Source organism: Pholcus phalangioides, unplaced genomic scaffold (genome assembly GCF_987345545.1).
Source record: "Pholcus phalangioides strain wild (caught in Gottingen) unplaced genomic scaffold, Ppha-v1.0 ptg000028l_1, whole genome shotgun sequence".
Lineage (NCBI taxonomy): Eukaryota > Metazoa > Arthropoda > Arachnida > Araneae > Pholcidae > Pholcus > Pholcus phalangioides.
Genome location: NW_028301618.1, coordinates 10,835,137 through 10,855,042, shown reverse-complemented (window position 1 = coordinate 10,855,042; position 19,906 = coordinate 10,835,137). Strand labels below are relative to the sequence as shown.

Below are 19,906 nucleotides of genomic sequence, written 5' to 3'. Positions count from 1 at the left end.
TCCCCAAGTTGAGGTCTTCTGTTTACTTTTCCCGGCCCAGGGCCCCTCCACCAAGTCAAAAGTGTTCGAGATTACATTGTAGTTGCATCATGAACTACTGATGAATTAAAATACTAAAATTAAATTTGATGTATATGTAAAATTAATGTGCAATAGAGAGTTCTATGAGTATTATGAAGAAAAGCTACTTATAGCTTTAGACTAATAGAGCAACTGTTAGTCTAAATTAAAAATTACTAGTAGGCCTATAAATCAAAGTGTACATTTTTTACCACAATAATTTAAGTAATAAGAGATAACAAAGGTAAAAAATTGCTATTATTTATTCTTTCGCGATCTATAAATTTTATTAATATTGCTATTTTGATTCATACTTTAATAAATTTCATATTACTTTAAATTTATACGATTTTCACAACATTGCACATTGAAACTGACGGCACTTCACTTAAGTCGTCACTCCGCCTAAGCCGTCATAATTTTTTGATAACTTGGTGACGACTTATCAAGGTTTTACTGTATATATATAAATTATGTATTGTGTTTATTTGATGATTTAATTCTTAACGTGTAAATTTGATGAATTATTATTTTACTTTTCTTTTATATTTTCATTAATTCATTTTTATGTTGTCCATGATGCTTTTCAATTTCAGTGATTGGGCTCAGCCTGTTGAGATGTGCAAATAAACGGCTCTCCTTTTCCCACTCTGGAACCAGAATTTCCGATAAGTCGAACAAACGATAACCCCCAAGTTTTTTGCCTGCTACCGTACTTGCCTTATCAAGATTTAACTATTTTCTTGAGATGACATCATGAAGTCTTTGAGATTGGAGCAAAGATTATTTTTTCCAAACTTTTATTTATTTTTACTTGTTTTAAATGTTCCTAAAATCTGTAAAACTTTACCTTTTAAATAATAAAATAACCGTTTTCTGCATTTAAACATGGACTTCGACACAATACATTGCAAATATCTCAGATATTGAAGCTCATTTTTAATACTCAAACATAAATTTTTGTATTTCATGTTTCACGAAACCGATTTTTACTTCTAATAAATATCTATTTGGTTTTTATACTTGGTTCATGAATTTTCTTCCAATTTAATGTTCACATATTTTATTTTTGTTTAGTGTTTCAATCTTATGTATAAATGTGAAAGCATGTCTGTCTGTTCTTCATACAAATCTACAGTTTTAGGCCGATCGTTGCCAGATTTTACATATATACCAAACAAGACTGGGATTGAACCGTAGGCTACTTTAAAAGTTTGTCAAAGCTGGGCAAGTGCCCGAAATAGGAAAAAAAAACTGTCGGGAAACAATGTTTTTGGGGCATCAACAATCACTTTCCGAACGTTTACTTTGGTTACCGTGGTTCCCAACAATGTGTTTCAGACGTGTGCGTCCTTAACAATGGGGGGTGTAACGTGATAGGCCTCCTCGTGGTGCACTCTGGGTAATGCCAAATCTATCACACGTCATTGTTTTCGCTTATTTGTGCTCATATCTTTCACTTACAATAGCCCCGATTACATGTTTATTTGTACACATCTTGCAGTACTTGTCTTGCGTCTCGTTTTGTCCTGTTCTCGTCCTTTATGTATCACCCCTTATTGTGGGCCCCGCTTAGGCGGGGAGGGGTCTTCCCAGATGGGGCATTGCTTCTATGCCCTATCTGGGATGCTGTCGACCTGCGTGTTTGCCGTGCGTGGAGACCCGTAAGGCTGGAGATGGGGATCCTGGTTAGCCTGATGTGCTAGCTTTGGCCTCGGATTCAGCCGAAACGGGAGGCTTGCATTAGCCCCGTCCAAGTCAATCGGCTGTGGTCGCCTCGGTGGCTGAAGGGGTTACACTACTGGGCAGGTAGAGGGGCCGGGCCTGCCGGACGTCATTGCGGTTTGTTGGTGCTGCTTCACGATGATCTTGGATCTTGAACGTGTCTGCTTTGGTGGTGTATAGCTCCCACCTAACCTGACATTGCTACTAACCTTCATTGGTTACGCGTCCCCTCATAGGGCTCCATGGTGGGTGGGAGTGGAACAATACCCATTTAAACATGGGGAAAAAATCAAAATGCACCAAAACGTCAAAGAACTGCTTCGAACCAAACACATGTCACTGTAACTGCTGCTACAAATTCATCAACTGTCTCATTTTTCTTTCTGCACTCTTCAGATGCCGAAAAACCGCTGGCCAAAATATCACCATTTGTAATAGATAAAGCTCTCTATGGTTGCAGCTCTCTCGCACAGTTGGTACCTTAAAATCAGTGAAGGCCCTTCGTTCAGGAGACCTTCTCATCGAAACGAACACATCCAAACAAGCCGAACTCATTCAAAAGCTCACATCTCTCGCAGACATTCCAATAACAGTCAAAATCCATCCCACGTTGAATTATTCACATGGTGTTATTTCAGATACTAACTTAATTAACATGGATGAAGAAGAACTAACACAAGAGCTGGCGTCTCAAGGCGTAGCATCTGCCAAACATATTATGAGCCGCAAAGATGGCAATCCAGCTCCAACACGTAATATAATTCTCACATTCTCTTCACCAACATTGCCGAAAGATATCAAAATAGGTTATTATAACCTCAAAATCCGGCCATACATTCCTAACCCTGTTCGATGCTTCAACTGCCAAAAATACGGTCACTCACGCGTGCAGCAGTCAACCCACCTGCGGTGAGAAGTGTTAGGTTTATTTCTTTTTCACGCAAATTAAAGGAACTCAACCGTAACCGGATCGATCACGATCCGATATGCAAATCATGACGCGATCGCACATGTTTGTAAGTGTATATATGAACTTTTTGGGATCCTGTTTTTGTGTGGTTCTTGTCTTAGTTTTATGTTTGCGTTGTTTCATCAGTTATGTTAGACATAATATGGACTTTAGTTTTCAATGATTTCTAGTGGAGATCAATATGCTGTTGTTAAATAAATCCGTTATTTTGCCGATCATTATTCTCGTATTCTTTCCGTCTGTACTCGCGCATAACCACACTTTGCCAACAAGGGTTATGGGCCCAGCCACGAGTGCAGATCGGAAATTTTAAACGTTAAGTTACGTTATTGAATCGGAAAGTTAAAAACTCTTTTGTGCAAACATGCCCACATTTTTCTCATTGCATTTGCAACAACGATCCACGAACTATAATTTTAAAGCGGAAACTTCTATTTGCCGTCCGTAATATCTTCGACATTGGTATCTCCAACATCGTATTTTCACCGATCACCGTTTTCGTCTGGACTAGCGTATTCGTCCTTTATCGAGCTTATGGGACCGATGAGCGCTTCATTTTGCCGATTACCAAGAATCTCTGCCGATTACTGGGAAGGAATCATAGTTTACATCAAAAGTGCACATTCACAAACATCTTGAAATTCACGGTTTTCGTTGATCAGCCTCTTCCGCTCAAGGTCGTAGCCGATTTGTTTTCATCAAGGACAATCAGTGAACTTGAAAGAAAAAAAAACTGGATTTACTAATCAGTGTGTCAACGGCAACATCGCTGAATTAAAAACTGATTGAATTAATAACAGGATGAAGAAATTTTCAGGTATGAGAAAAATTCTAAGATTTTTCATTTACAATACGACTTTTTCGACGGGGGCCGCAGAAAATTGTGGTACTAGACTGCTGGCAAGGTTGTATTATATGCTTATACTCGTTGCAACATTTTTTTTTAAGAAATGAATTACTGGTAATTTCATTATTATACTCTATTGTTTTATTTATTTCTTTGTGTATGCTTATAAATTATAATCTTATACATTATGGAGACGAAGGATGTAAAAATGAAGGTCCTAAATGGGGACAATTGGCATACTTGGATAGATGATATTAAGGTCCTTCTCATGGATAGGGGTTGTTGGTCTTTCATAGATGAAACGGAACCTCCATTGGATGATGGAACTGCATCACGTAAAGAAGTATTGGATTATAATTTGAGAAAAAATAGGGCATATTCAACAATATACTATGCAGTTGATCCTCAGTACAGAAATTTGATAGCTAAAAATACTGATGGGAAATCTGCATATATGACACTAAAAGAGTACTTTGAGCTAAATACAAGAGCACATGTCATCTCATTATTAGATGAATTTTTCTCACTTAGATTTGATGAGATCAGAAACTATAGGGTTATATTGTGCTAGATTGGGAAATTGCGTACAAAGATTAGAAGATGCTGGACATGCATAAGAACCTTTATATCAGAGTTTTCAATTGATAAGGTATCTCCCACAAGAATTTTCAGGAATAGTTCAAACTATATATAGATGGCCTGAAAAAGATTTCCTCTTTGATAAAGTAGCTAAAGAGCTAGTATTGGAAGAAAATAGATTGTTACAAGCTAACAAAGACATGAGTAATTTTGAGAATAGTATAAATGGGGCAACTGTTAAATGTAACAATAGAAATCCAAATGCCAAAACTAAGTTGAAGATCAAAAGAAAAATGACCAATTCTAAAAAATTTGGACCTTGTTACAGATGTGGGGAGTTAGGACATTTGAAGGTTAATTGTAATGTAAAAGTACAAAATCCTTCAAACAGATATAACAAGAAAGATTTAACCAGTGTTAGTAAAAGTTTCAAAGAAAAATGTAATGTAAAAGATAAGCCAATATTTGAGTCAAATGTAGAAGTCTTGCTTAATCATGCTAAACTTCATATGGATAAATTTAGTTGGTGTTTAGATAGTGGAGCAACTCGCCATTTTTGTAACAATAAAGACCTTTTCACTAACTTTAAGGAGTTAGAAGATGTAAATATGGTTTTAGGTGGAGTTGAAAGCCCAATAGTAGGTATTGGTGATGTAACTTTCCATGTAAGATTGAAAGGATATACTATCCTTTTGATTTGATTTGATAATATATGATTTTCAAATACTATCAGAAAAAATTTTCGTCTCCGACTGCAAACGTTTGAGCACGGAAACTGCTGTATACTCGTCTTTCAGAATCACTGTCCTAGCTGACAAGGTTGCACACCTGTTGTCCAGCCCAGTAGTCTGGCCAAAGAGAACTGTGATCTGTCGATTCTTCGAATCAAGACCAAGATTTGAAATTTTCAATAGAAAAGCATCCTCCACAACAATCCCAAAGATGAGTGATCTTTCTTCACTCGTTACAACTGGCATAGCAAAAATTGATACATTATGTCACCTAAGCATGATTTTTTTAATGATATATATATATATATATAATTGATTTTGGGTGTGTGTGCATATTTTCTCAAACAACAATGGTTCCCGCAGCTCAACAATCAATTCTGGAATGTTTACTTTGGTCGTCGTGGTTCCTTAGCGATGTGTTTCTGACGTGCACATGCCTTTACAATGGTTTGCCACTTCTTTAATGCTGCAAAGTATTATGAATAATAATACTTTTTACGAGTCCTTTTTCTTGAAATTCTTCCAAATTGTTCTGCAGTAGCACTAATTGTTCTGCGACGTACGTCACAGATTTTGGCACATTCTGCTTTAGGGATTGTACGTGTTGTAATCAAGCTGTTAAAATTTTAAAGAATTTTGCGAACATTTTATGATTAATAACATGGCAAAAGCAAAAACTCTAATCTCCGTCTTATCCAAAGAACATGGCATCCCGTGGACACCATAGAACAATATTTTATCGCCAAAAGAAAGTATAGAGGCAAGTGACAATGCAGTGAACAAAAGAATGCGATTGCGAAAATCAAAATTAAAGAAAATGTCCAGATTTTCTTGGTTATTCTAAAAGAAAAAGCTGTAAAAATCGCAAAGGAACCTGACATTAAAGTTTCAATAATGCCAGTAATGGCTGGATTTGAACGCTTCAAGAAGAGACATTGCCTTTCCTTTAGGAAAATGAACGGGTAGCAACATATGTTGATGCCATTGTAGTAGAAAACTGGAAAAATCATATCCTCAAGGATGAAACTGGACTGGTTTTTTTTTTTTTGTCTGTATTATAGTAACTCCAATTTCTGATTTGCATGGGGAGGGGGGGGGGGGGGAAGGATTGTTGAACCTTTAAAAAAAAATTTTTTTTTTTACATAAAGCATATTTTTCTGAATGTTTTGACACTGTCAATTAGAACATGAGATATGATCAACAATATGATTATATTTTAAAGGGACTTTCCTGTTGACCACACCCTCCTCACAAATGTATGTGAATGTTTATCTGCTGATAACAGCTCTATGCTTGGTTATATATTTTTTGGAAGGAAGAAAACCACTAAGATGTTTGAAAGTTTACCACACACGTTTCTTTTTCTTCCTTTCTTTTGTTGTAGTTCAAGTCCCGTGTTGCTCAGGAAGTTTTTCAGATTTGCATTGCTTGATTACACAGTTTTTTGTTATTTTTTGTGGCGATATTTTTACCATAGTGTGAAATATTTTAAATATTTTTCCTCTATTGAGTTTTTCCCATGTAAGTTTTTTTTAGTGATTGAAAGTTTATTATTTTTATTTGTGATATTCACAACTGAGTGAATTTTCGATCCCGTGATCAGCATTTTCCAGTGAAATTATCTTATTGTTTTTTCACCAGTGTATTTTTTTTTATTTTTTTTTGGTGATCAAGTGTTTTCCCTGTGAATTTATATATATTCCATGCGTATTTATTTATTTCAGTGAAATTTTGAAATGACGAGACCTCTCCAGTCTGGCCATCGTGCTCGAAAGAGAAAATTCTGTGGAAATCAGCATTCCATAAATTCTGAAACTCCAATGATTCCACAGGTGATGGCTGCTTCATCCAAAAAACCGAAAATCAGCTCTAAAACCAGTGAAAACAAATTTATCTGGTTACCAATCAAGAAAACTTCATCATTGGATTGTCTTCAAAGTTTATATTACGGTGTGAAAATTGTTTAAAAAAAGCTTTCGAAATTCTAAGTTGGTTAGTTCCGAGGAAAATTTACCTGATGTGAATAAGATATCCGTATATACCATGAAATGCATTTGTCTGGGACTAGCGATTAAGTCAATGTTTCTGTTCTTTTCTCTCTCTCCTTGGAAGTTTGAATTCAGATGGAAATCTTTTTTAGACGGTATAATAAATTTCATATATAATGTATACAAAAAATTGCTGCAAGGTTTTTTTTCCGCTTTTGAAAAGTGTGAATGAAGAAAGCAATGATTCACAAGAACGAGCGCTTGTGAAATGCGATGCTTGGACAGCGATCAGTATGATGATTATGAAGAGTTAAAAATAATTGAGAGAAAATCTGCCTTTGTGGTTACGAGAGTTAGCTCAGTCTGAAACAGAATTTCTGACAATTTTAAGTGAGTGTACCTCAGCAAGTCAAAAAGGATACCTTTTAGTGTAGATGGAAAAGTTGTCAAGGCACTTGCAGATTCTGGCACGGAAATTACGGTGGTGAGACGAGATTTAGTCCCCAGAATTTTGACAAAAGGGAAACCGACCATTCTGTTGAGAGGAATTTTCGGCCCCATGGTGGAATGTCCAGTGGTGAGCATTTCATTAGGCTTGGTGGGTGGGAGAAAATCCCACACAAATGTGGCACACCAGAAAGTATCGTGTATCCTCTTCCTCCAGGCTTTGGAGGAAGAGGTTTTATTTCCCCTTAATGTGAGAAACATCCTAGATCGAAAAAAAATAGAACAAGCCCAGAGGTCATGTAATACGATTAGAAGGGGTCAACGGCATGAAAGGGATGGCAGAACCAGAGAGGAGGTTCCTTAATGGGGTATACCTGGATAAATGCGGCGGCCAAAGGAAAGCAGCGGCAGAGGGGTTCGGTTGGGAAAGGGGTTCGTCCAAAAGAACTGAAGAGGTGCCAAAATGAGCTCATCCCCCAGTAAGTAGGGGGCACCAGCAAACAAGGGGGACAGCTGAAAGAACATGGTTCCCCTTTTCCCGGGACGGCCTAGAAAAAAACACTGAATATGATTGTCTAGGAGATAGAGAAGGGCTATTTCAAAAACGGGTACCGAGTTATCCTAGATGGCATGGCCAGCGTATTTTTGAAGGTCACAGAAATAAGCGTCCCTTTCAAGTTCAAGCAATGACATACATATTGACCAGGAAGTTATTTTTTTATGAATGTTTTGTATACAATGTTTTATTTTTTTTATTGCTTATATGCTATTACTTTGTCGCGTTTATATTGTGTCTTATACTCGATTATGTCTAAGTGAAATGATAATTTTTGAATATGATTTGATAGTATTGTGTATGGTATATTTAAAATGTAACCTATTAGTATTAATGTTTAATTCAATAATGTGTCAGAACTGGAAGAAATTTTGCCTTCACCAACGGGTGAGGGGTTGCCCAAAGCGAGGGGGACCCTTGAAGGTCACCCCCAGATGAAAAGAAGAGAGAAGGAGGGAGACCGAACGGTAGAGGGTGAATCTTGATTCGTCACTCCAAAGAACCCGTTTCCACTGATCTACGGTCCAATTTCGATGTGCTTTGCACCACATTAACCGAGCAACGCGGTTGGACTTTGTGATCAAAGGCTTATGGGCAGCAGCATGATCATGAAAACCAATCAGATGTGCTTCCTTACAGATGGTATTCATTGAAACAATACTCCCGGATGCCTGTTGAAACTCCTCGCAAATGAGGGCCATCGGTTGGGTCCGGTACGTCGGTCTCCATCTCCCAGTTTCGTTGGTCTGCCGACTCGGGGCAAATTCCGACAATCACAGCTCACCTTCCACTTCTTGATCACATAGGCCACTGTCGATTTTGGGTACTTCAGCTCGCTAGATATGTCCCTTAAGGATCGGTCATTTTTGTGATACCCGATAATTATACCTTTCTCAAACTCAGAGAGCTCCGAACTGCACGGCATCTTGCATGTGACTAATGTCGATGGTGTTTCCTACACGATATATACCGGCGGAGGGCGTGACGTATCTCAGGACCGCAGATATAGTCATTTGCATAGGTGTCCAAATACTTATTGGTAGATAGTGTAGTACGATATATATAATATATACATACGTGTAAGAAAAAAATTGATATTATTTAATCAAGAATAAATGTCCAGTGAAAATGAACCAGTTTTGTCTCGTTTATACTCTGGCAAGAAGAGACCGACCGATGCCATAACCGACACAATGCGATAATCTTTCTGTACGGAAAATGGCTTGTGAAGTCTGAATTCCAATGCGGTTCATAATTGTAAAAGGAGAGCGGAAGGGTGAGACAGAAAAGCCATAGGCATTATCGCGTTGTGTGGGTATATTCAAGAAACAAGCCTCTGCAAGGCAAATCTCTCTTGGAGGGGCATGTGAGGTATGAGGGAGAGAAATCTCCCCGACCGGGGTAGAAGGAGAGATGATTATGCAAGGAACTGGACGGTGATGGAAGAAAAAAGAAAAGGGAGGAAGAGAGAAAAAGGACAGTTGGTGTCAGGATCTGCAAGGGGGCGAAGATAGAAAAAAGAGGCCACTGGAAGTGGTGAAGGAAAACGAAAGGCGATGGTTAATGAAACTGTGGTAAAATGTGTTGGTAAAGAAAAGTACAGCATGCTGGTACGATAAAATTGAGCGTTTTTCTTTTATTGAAGAAAGGGTTTCGCTGACGAACAACATTGAAACATTACAAAATAATATTAGTGGAAAAAACCATGTCTTCTATTGCCATTTGCAAATAAATTTCAATGTTGGGAAACATTAAAACAAACCGGGAATTTACTATTAGATAAATACGGTACACACTAATCAGCATATGTAGCATTATTGGTGTGGAGCAGGGTTTAAGCTAGATAAAAAATTTTTTACAAAAAAGTGAAAATGGGGAGAAAAGCTTTAGCAAAATGCTACAATGCTTATATAAAGATTGATGTTTGGATGTCTATTCGTTCCGTACCTCCTGTATGCATTTTAGCGAAAGTAGCTACTACTTCTTTCACATTCTAAGATTTTTTTTCGCATTTTGCGAAAAATACGACCGTAGCTTAAACACTGGTGTGGAGACAGATGAAGGTAGATGTAGAGGTCTTTTCCTCATTTTGTAAAATATATAGCTTGTACAAAGGTGCAAAATCCAGTGAAAACTTTGCAAAATAAGGGAGGAAACATGCTTCTGACTGTCGAAGAAATCACCCAGGCAGGAAAAATGAAGACAGGTGGAATGGTGAAAAATTTTAACAGGCCACAAAATATCAGAAATACCCAGTATACAGAATATATATGAGATGGGGATGCCAAAACATTCCTTGCAATAAAAAACTAATCCATATAGCATACCAGTGGAAAAAAATTGTGTTTGGCATGTGAAAAAGTAGTTGAGAACGCAGGTGAGAAATATTCCAGAAAGTTGGCAGACAGCAAACCGGTATAATGGGACGACGACGACGATTGACTGAACAATTAATCAACAAATTCACAGATTTTTATGGCAAAACTATTACTAATAAGGGATAGGCTATATATTGTCATTGCCAGTAAACGCATGAGGAGTCTATAAATGTTTTGACCTGAAGGTGTTAATTCCTGGTGTAAATATAAGATCGCTGAAGCGAAAGGGAAACAATTTACTCATGTAAGCCCAGTGCCTTACCCAGTTATGGATGAAGTTAAAAAAAATGTTCAGAGACCTTTCAGAACCACAGCTTCTAAAAACATGTTTAAAAGGGCATACTCAGAATCCCAACGAATCATTCAACTTTATTTATATGGAAATTTTGCCCCAAGACATCCGGTGCCAGTCTGCTTGTGTCAGAAACTGAAAATTATGAAGCTACTTGCGGCCAGTTAAAACTTTGGAGGCTCTTGGTTTGAAACCCAGTGTTTTTTCATGAAGTTTCTGCTTGCAGCGATTTCCAGCAGGTGCGACAAGCAGCACAGCTGTTCTGCTACATTTCTGCAGGCAAAAACACTTAAAAGAATATTATACCAATTAAAACGAAAAAATAAAAGGATAGGTGACATTTTGTATAAATCAGGAGCTATTTAAAAGGAGGTAAAATACAAATTCATGTCCCAAAATGAAATATCAACTTTAAATGCATTTCTCTGAGAACGTATTTTTTGACCATTGCACGCTTGATATCTCATGAATTTTCAAATGACTATGAAGTTTGGTGAAATGACATATGAATGTGCTCCTTCCTAAAGGTGTCTAGAATGAACCTCTCGATGGTGTGGATACATTCAAATTCAAAATTTTAAAAATTCAATTTTTATGAATTTTTTCAAAGTTTTTGAATTTTTAAACATACTTTCAATTAAAATATCTTCAAATGACTGCTTTATTCTATGGAACAGTTAATCAAACACAAAACAATTTTTTGCGTTAAAAAATATTAATAAATGAAGATGGAATTGTCATGCCATACGACATGAAAATATTTTTAATTTGTGCTCTTCCCCCTTCAAAATGGGATTGAAATTTACACTTTCGCAAGAATGTACAGATATATCTTCCCCCAAGTGTCAGTCCTACACCAACAAAGATCAGATCTATTTTTAGCCCAGACTTTTATTTAGAAAAACTTCACCATACTTCAAACATAATGGTGAACAAGACACCGTGATGACACTCCAACTGCTCGTGAAAAGCTGATACCGACTGCACCAAAAAGCAAGTGTGACATGGTTCTGCTGGTTTTGAAGTGCCCTTGCACGTATCTCTGGCTACATGCAGTCCAGTTTGGTGTAGGAAAAGACCCCCCAAAATCACCACACGAAAACGACACCAAAATGATTTTTCTATACCATCAGAAAAGACAATTCACCATGTAGGCATATGTGGAAGAGGGTCCAAATCCTGGGTTTTGTTGAAATCTTTTTAGTCATTCATGTGCTTGCACAGGCTTCAAGTTACTCTTTTGATGGCTCACCAACCTGGCATGTTTGTCTTTAGATCACTCCTTTTGTAATGCACATGCGTACAAACTCTGCATCAATGTCGTCTTAACACATGGGCTCACACAGGCATGGCCCAGTGGCCTCATGAAAATAGATTTGGTTAAAATTTGAGCGCGAGCATGTGAATTGGTATAGACAAACATTTCTAGTCAGATAGAGGGTCGTCGGAAAAATCCTTATGCCTGGAGGCCCCATGAAGCTCTGAAAATGGCCCTGGTCTCTAAGCCACTAAATTTATGTTGCTCACTCAGTTTCTTGCCTTCAGGGTCATTCACATGCTTGTCCAGGTCCTTCACTCACTAGGAAGAGGCAGGTTTATGGTTTTACCGACCTTTTTCCCCCATTCTATTAATTTTGGTTCACTGCCCTAGACTATAGGCCCTCCCTTCCCCGTAAATATGCACCTGCATCCATAGTTTGAATTCACAACTTTTTCTCCTAATTCTTCTGCAATTATTTTATTTCCTTACCCCTGTTTTGATGCCACTCTAATAGCAGCTGCACAGGTCAAACAGACGCTCAAGGAATTGATCAGAGTACCAGTAGCTTTCAAGAGGTGTTTTGATTATAACGGCTTACTGAATTTCAATAATATGGATCGCACTGAATACTTCCCTGCTTTTTGCACGAATAATCATCTTGTTCGAAAGTGTCATTGTGTGAATTGGCACCCACTCCTGAAAACTCACTGTAACAAAATTTTTCTGAACACCAAATATGCATTCAGATATAATTGCAGAGGCCAATATAGGCAACTTTCCCAAACAAGAAAAAAACCTCCGTAAAAAACTTTAAGCTATTTGTGGGTTCAAAAAAGCAGGTGAGAAAATTATTTTCGTCCTAGAAATAAACAATGTCAAGTCTATTCAAAAAGTCTGTAGTTGGAACCAATAGCTCCAACAATAATTGCAAATTCAATTTAATACTCATCAGTTTTACTTAGTTGGGGTCATGCAAAATCAACTTGTGGCTGCACACAGCCCACTGGCCAGCTGTTGGTTACCCCTAGACTATAGCATCTGAATTGATACCATACTGCGTGCTATCAATCTGTCAGCTGAAAAAAAAACTTGATAAGTACCAGCCTGGTCATAATTGGGATAGGGACTCCACATAAGGGCGATCCTATAGTCAATCATTCCAGTAGATATGGCTAGGATATATCGCAAATACAAGAAGTTTTATTGCTGGTTGGAAATATGACCAAGGGACCATACCTAATTAAAGGGCATTATAATGCATGCACATTCACCTGAATGATGCTGGCAGAAGAGATTCGCATAATCGACAGCTTCTTTACAATATAGGAGAACCTTCCATGTTCAAGTCAGCAAAGACCCATTTTCAAACTTCTAAGGAAGGTTGATTGAATCGCAACAACTTCCAGTCAAACAAGAACACTCCCTTATCCATTCAAAAGGACACTACTACTAAAACACTCGTACACCTTGTCCATATTCTTCTGCAAAACTTCTAATTAATTGGTACATGTTGGAATATGCATGTATATGTTATGAACCTAACGTGGAGTTTGCTTCTGTGTGATGCTTGTTATGTGCAGTGTGCTGCCATCAATTTTTCTATGACTGAAGTGTGATGATTGAATAATTGTATAGTTGTAAGCCTGTTGGTCTTTGTGGTGAGACTTTCTAACAGGGAGATTGGCCTGCATTTGAGCCTCGAAATTGGGAACCAATATAAGGAAACTACTATAGAGAACCTCTCTAATTCAGTCTTTTAGTAACACAATTTTTCCCTGATCTGATCTCGATATCCTGATTAGTGGTATATGGCATTCACTCAAGACCTCGTAGCGAGTGACGTGACAGCAGAAAAAGAAGGAAAAGGAAGTTTATATACGGTGCTCACTATACTCCAGTGTGACTATCATGTATGGACGGCTTCAGTTACTTGAATGATCATTCTATAAAAAAATCTTTACCAACTCCAGTTGAAAGATGTGTTTGGTGTTTGTTAAACAGAAAGTGAAATTAAGCTAAATCGCTACAGAAACCCAAAAGCATTAGAGAAAACCAGCTGTTGAAATTCTTGAGATTTTCTTTCTTCTCTCCCTTATAACAGCGCACAGTGGTCTGAGATGTCATCCCTTAAGAGGTTCTTAAAAGCAAGACACTGACCACCTCATCGTAGGAAGACAAAAAAAAAGGAGACAAAACAGACCAAAAAAAACATAGGGAATCGTCAAATTAAGAAAAATGAAAAACAGAAAATCTTTATTGTTCTAAATTCAGATACATTTGCAACATAACAAAAAAACGGGGAATCGTCGTCCCCCTGGATATCATTATATATGCAAAGTATCGGAGATATTACACTTTTCACACACAGATATCACTAAAACATTTAACTTTTAATTAATAAAAAAAGGCCAATAACAGCCTGTATAATAATGCACTAACGCACAATAAGGAGTATAATGCTGAGAAAAAGAGGAACACAAAAAACGGTACACAACATGTCTAATTAAGTACAGCAACTCGTTATCCTACGTCAGATTTTTTTCTGTTGTAAAAAGATACATATTTCAGAAACATCCGATAAAGCTTAATTAGGTTCTAGTCGAACATGGGATATGGATAAAGACTACTAACATTCTATTTTTTTTCCATCAAAGTAAACATATTAAATGAGATTTGGGTCCAGTGATTGGAATCCAGTCTGCGATAGATTCTAATCCATACAAAAAAAAACCATGATTACAAAATCTCAAAAGATTTCATCACGTTTACTACTAACAACTATCTAATTACACAATCTTCGAAAAGTTTCAGCCAAATAAAAAGAATCTCAACAGCGTGTTTGTGTCTATTGCTCCCAGATCGATAACTACCACTACAGGGTCTTAATCCTAAAAGTTAGTGTCATTTGTAAATGAAAAGGTAAAATGGAAAGACGAAACAAAAGAATCCAACCAAAATGAAAAGAAAAAAAAATTAGTGACTATAAGAAATGAAACCATGCAGGAAAAAATAAAGCTACCAATTATGCTTCATGCTAAGATAGTGCTGATCAATCCATGCAGATTTCACTGCTATATGTTTTTCCCACAGCCCTCAAACACATAAATCTTCATGTCACATTTTCTTGGCACAATTGTGATGTCCAACAGGGATATGAATGAAAAAACCAATTGTTGTATATGTAGGGGGTTTGGCCAAACTTCACGATATGGAAGACAGGACCTCAATGTCCCACAAGAAAAATGATGAGATTGAATTGAATTTTTTATTAAATAGTCATAAATAGGTAATATCCAACAAGATGTCCTAGTGGCCATATTCCAACAGGTAATCCCTATTTCAGTAATTTATATCAAGAGAACTCTACATTTGGTGATCTTTTGCTAAAAAAATGTGACAGAAGATTACTGATTAGTCTTCATCATCTTAAGCATGCATCTATATGGTTTCCGGCTGACATCAGTTCTTGCTAAACTTGTTGAATGTATACATTAGTGACATTAGAACAGAAAAATCCATATTGCGTAAGGTTTCCATTCAAATACACCTTTCCCCATATCGTAGGATCACAATTATTTCTGTTCAATGAAACTCAAGAGAAATTTAAGTGTCAATACAATTGTTTTAGTCACAGTTCGAAACTTCAGATTTTTTTTAAAGCCCAACAAATACTTCAACAAATTTAAAAGCCAAAGTTATATTTAATCATTACTATGTCAGTTTTAAATGTTGTATAGATTGGAGTGTGTCGTAATGTGTTTCTCAAACAAAGCTTTAACCACAAAAAACGGCGTGGATTGTAATTAACCTATAGGAAGTTCCGAGATCTCGATCAGTTTTTTTAGTTGGTATTTTCTAGGGCTACGAAACCGATTAGCTGTCATTTTAACACAATAATTCATAACTGTGGCTTTAAATTCATTGATTCTGAATATTTTTTATAAGCATGAGGCAATACAGAAGTATGACTGAACAATTCATAGCATTTAGGATTTTAGGCAGGTAGATTTTTCATAGCTGCAAGTTTTTCTTTCTACGTTTCATTCGCACAAGTGGCAAGTACAGTCGAACCCTGTTATAGCTCCCTCCCATGGCGTACCAAACCTGCTTAGCACCAGAAATTTTCTTTAAATTAATCTTTCATATTTCTAGGTTTTAAATGAGTTAAACCACAATTTGGTACAGTGCCAGAATTCTGCAAAATAAATGGTGTTAAATCTTGATTCAGCTCCACGTCAATGAAATAGATAGACGCTCATGCGAATGAAACATTGAAAAAAAATGACAAACCTGTTTACTAAATATCTAAAGATTCGGGATTTTTTAGTATATGATGGTCGCAAAAACGTTTCAGGACCATGATCATTGAGATTCTGAATTCCAGTAACCACATCATTCAAAGTCAGTGTACAATTGGTTCTTGGTATTAGTTATCAATGCTAACAACTCTGTAACGAATGAAATTTTAACACTGCTATGGCAGATATTGTTCAAGACGGTCCTATCAAAGCTTTTGCCCGTTCTGACACTGCCAGAACACCAACCGAACCTTGATCCCTAAAGTTGCTACTTGCTACACAAACTACTCTCGATCATGGCAAACACCAAGAACAAATTGCACGTGGAGTTACGTTAATCAATTCAGATTTCTGATAAAAAAAACTGTCTTCACTTGATAGGCGATGAATATATGTGTTTCGAAACAGACGGGAGTATAATATTCATTTTAATCAATAATGGCAGCAGACTAAATGCAATCGTTAAAATCTTACCAGAATTTGGACAATCAAGAAGAGGTGGTTCGCTCTTCGGAATAGGCGGCATAACCGGAGACTGCTCTACATGTTGAGATTCTTTTGACTGACACAGCAAAATGTCACTACACAAAATTGTGTTTCTCTCTGTGTCGAGTTCATCTATCGTACTTGAACTGTCCACTTTAGAAAACGACTGGCTGGCTGCACAAGGATTGTCGACCATTCCCCGAAATCTATGAAGTTTAATGTGTTTGTCTTCCTCATCCTCACAGTCTGAAATGCATTCCGCCTCGAGAAGTTCTATTTTCTGAAGTTTCGTAGGAGGTCCGAGCTGCTGACTGGCGAATGAATATCTCAGTTTTGTTCCTCTTCTTTCTTGACTTGAGCTGGCACCGATTCCGCTGCCTCTCCTGCGTTGGCAGCCGTTTCTTGGGAACCTGTTCCGGTCTGCCGCTCGTTTTCTGAACTTCCTGGGCAAAACCAAATAGGTGTTATACACTGTCATTCAAACATATTCACGACACACACAGGTGTATAAACAAAAATTTTACATGACATAGTTGAGCTATGATTCACTGTGAAGTGCTCCTTTCCATTTTCTCGAAACTACAGCAACATCCAATTGAAAAATATGCACATAAACAAAAAATGGGAGAACGAATAATTATCTTTTAACATCATAAACACATTGAGCTACATAAACATTTCTACATCATTCAACAATAACCAACCCAAAGTTCCTTCTTTCTTTGAGCTATTCCAATAGTTTGTTTTTTTTTGGACTGAGATTATAAGTCATTGGGAGGTTTTCAGAGGGGGTTTCTTTTTGCAGGACAGTAACTTTTACGCGGTGGATACTGTTTCACACAATACACGATTATCTCTCGAACAAAGAATTTCTTCAGAGAGAAGTGATCAAAACAGTTCAAGGATTAAAAAAACTTGTTTTCAATGAGCAAACATAACCCAACAAATACCAAGATAGAGTTTCACCTCCACCTATTATCACATCAACATAACAAAAGAAACTGCAAGGGTGCAGAATTTCTCCAGAGGAAGAAATACAAATTATTTTCAAAAAGACCTTGCCATAAATCATTTTGAAATGAAAAATAGATCACTCATCGTATATACTGTGACACTGGTGAATCTATAGCCAATTGATGAAGCTCAAGTCTTACCCAAAATCTTTAGGAGTGACTATTTCTCCCCGATCCATTTTCTCTTGCCGCTCCGCTTGTCTCTTCTTTATGTTGTCAGCAGTCGGGAAGTGGCTAGTCATGAAAGAGCAAAAAAAGCCATTTCAGCATCATTTGCAAAATCAACCAGCGGAAGGTATACAATTATAGGTTTACACTCTTCCAGAGAAAGAGAATTCAGGTACTATACATACAAACAATTTTTTTTTTTGCATGAATAATATGCACAAATTTAATTTCGATTGTAACTCTCAGAAATTACTTTTCTACATATTTCATTTCATATTATCTGCACATCATACAGCAAATATACTTATACAACTTCGAATTTTCTTGTCAATATTGAAATAAACATTTTCAGACGAACAAGATGCATATTTTTATCATAGAAAAACCCAGTGTAAATCGAGATCACAAGAGGTTTATGACAAATTCTTCCCATGGAAACAAACAAATCAAAAATACATTTTTGTTTTGTAATACAAAAAAACTAATTTCTTGTTCATAATTCAAGAATTATACACTAAAAAACATGCGTACAGCAGAACCTTGATTATCTGAGCACACCTGAACCAAAAAGAGGGTTGAAAAAAGTGAAAACTTTGGAAAATTGATTTCGATAACGCAAAGTACCCCCCCCCCTTCCAAAACAGAGATAACTGTTCTTTTGTTGTCAAAAAAACACTCCTCCCTCTCATTAACGCACACCTGTAGAATTAAGATGAATTCGTCAAATGGAAAAAAAGACAGCTAAAATCTGCTTCTATTGACCCATTTGTTTGTCAATAATTTATAATTACATAAACTGTACCAAGATCTGTGTGCCCCACCTACATCTATAGCGCACAGGTACAGTATGTGCAATTGTTTGGAACAGCCAGCTATTGTTAAGTTTAAGCCGCACAAAAATCAATATTATTTTCAATGCACTTGCCACCCTACAAATTTAAACAAGCAGACCATGTCCCATTTTTACAGGACACTGGCATTCTCTGCCAAATATTCGGCTGTACTCTTATTTTCATAAATATTTTCAATTTGCCACTCTTTCGAGTCCTAAATTGTTTTTATTTTCCTGTCATAAATGTGCAATGCAGAGTTTATGTAGCTAAGGTATATCGATAGAAAAGTTCATTTTACCTACACCATGTTGGGCATAGACACTAGAACACGAGGAGAGTGCTTGGGCCTCCTCCCCAATAAACTTTGCAAGAGGGCTTAGTCCCCAAAGAATTCATGTGTATACAATGTAATTGTTTTATAGAATGAATGTTCCCCCTCTCCTGCGGACAATCCTGAATCTCATACAAATGGGGCGGCCAGCAACGATAACTAAAGATGAAAAAACTGAACAAAATCACATTGAACAGAAGTCATCACATAATTGTTATTTTAAGACTGCCTAACATACTGAATATAGCTCTGACAGCCAACAAGACCCATCATTCATAAGATAAGAATTGTTCAAGAGTTTCACAGAATTTTTTTGATTGTGTGAAAACTGGAATAAAATTTCTTCAAACGTGAGAAAAGCGTTTGCCTGCCAGTCCCGATACCATGGCATGCCAATTGTAGCATGCGTGCCGTGGGTTAGCCATATGCTTAAGATATTTAATCTTTGAAATACCATAAACATGTCTTTTTGTACAGTAAGTTCACATTAACTAACTACAATATAATCTAAGTCGTCTTTAAAAGGTTTGAACAGCAAAATTCATGTGTCCTGCCGAAAACCCTAGCCATGCAAACAAAAGCCACAAACAGTGTCAACTTTTTTTCCCCTCAATCAAATGCTAAATCAAATTTAAATAATCTAAATTCACCTTTTTCGTTCTTCCCTCCATTTCTGTATCTCCTCGTCTGTGTTCAACTTCATAATACTCGAGGCATAACCAGTTTCGTGTTGCTGTGAATAAAAAGAAATTCTTATAAGTATTCAATATAACTGGACGTGTATTTATGCCAAGTCAAAAAATTTATCACTGCCATAAACGAGCTAAAACATCACGAACCATTTTCTTGTGAAGTTCAATCACTTTCGGATGAGCTTCAAACTGGCAGCCATCTGTATCACACTGCAACAAAACATAAAATACACATAAAACGAATGCTTTG

General features: G+C 36.9%; 1 protein-coding gene across 1 annotated transcript in view; it reads right to left on the bottom strand.

Moving 5' to 3' along the window:
• The window catches only part of Nufip (nuclear FMR1 interacting protein 1), a 38,662-nt gene that overhangs the window by 14,543 nt on the left and 4,213 nt on the right, over positions 1 to 19,906 (bottom strand). Inside the window, exons 4-7 of the mRNA XM_089252283.1 lie at positions 19,804 to 19,866; positions 19,615 to 19,697; positions 17,774 to 17,866; positions 16,608 to 17,062 (exon numbers count right to left, since the gene is read on the bottom strand). Coding sequence (XP_089108409.1) covers positions 16,608 to 17,062; positions 17,774 to 17,866; positions 19,615 to 19,697; positions 19,804 to 19,866 — 694 coding nt within the window. The remainder of the gene's footprint in view (positions 1 to 16,607; positions 17,063 to 17,773; positions 17,867 to 19,614; positions 19,698 to 19,803; positions 19,867 to 19,906) is intronic.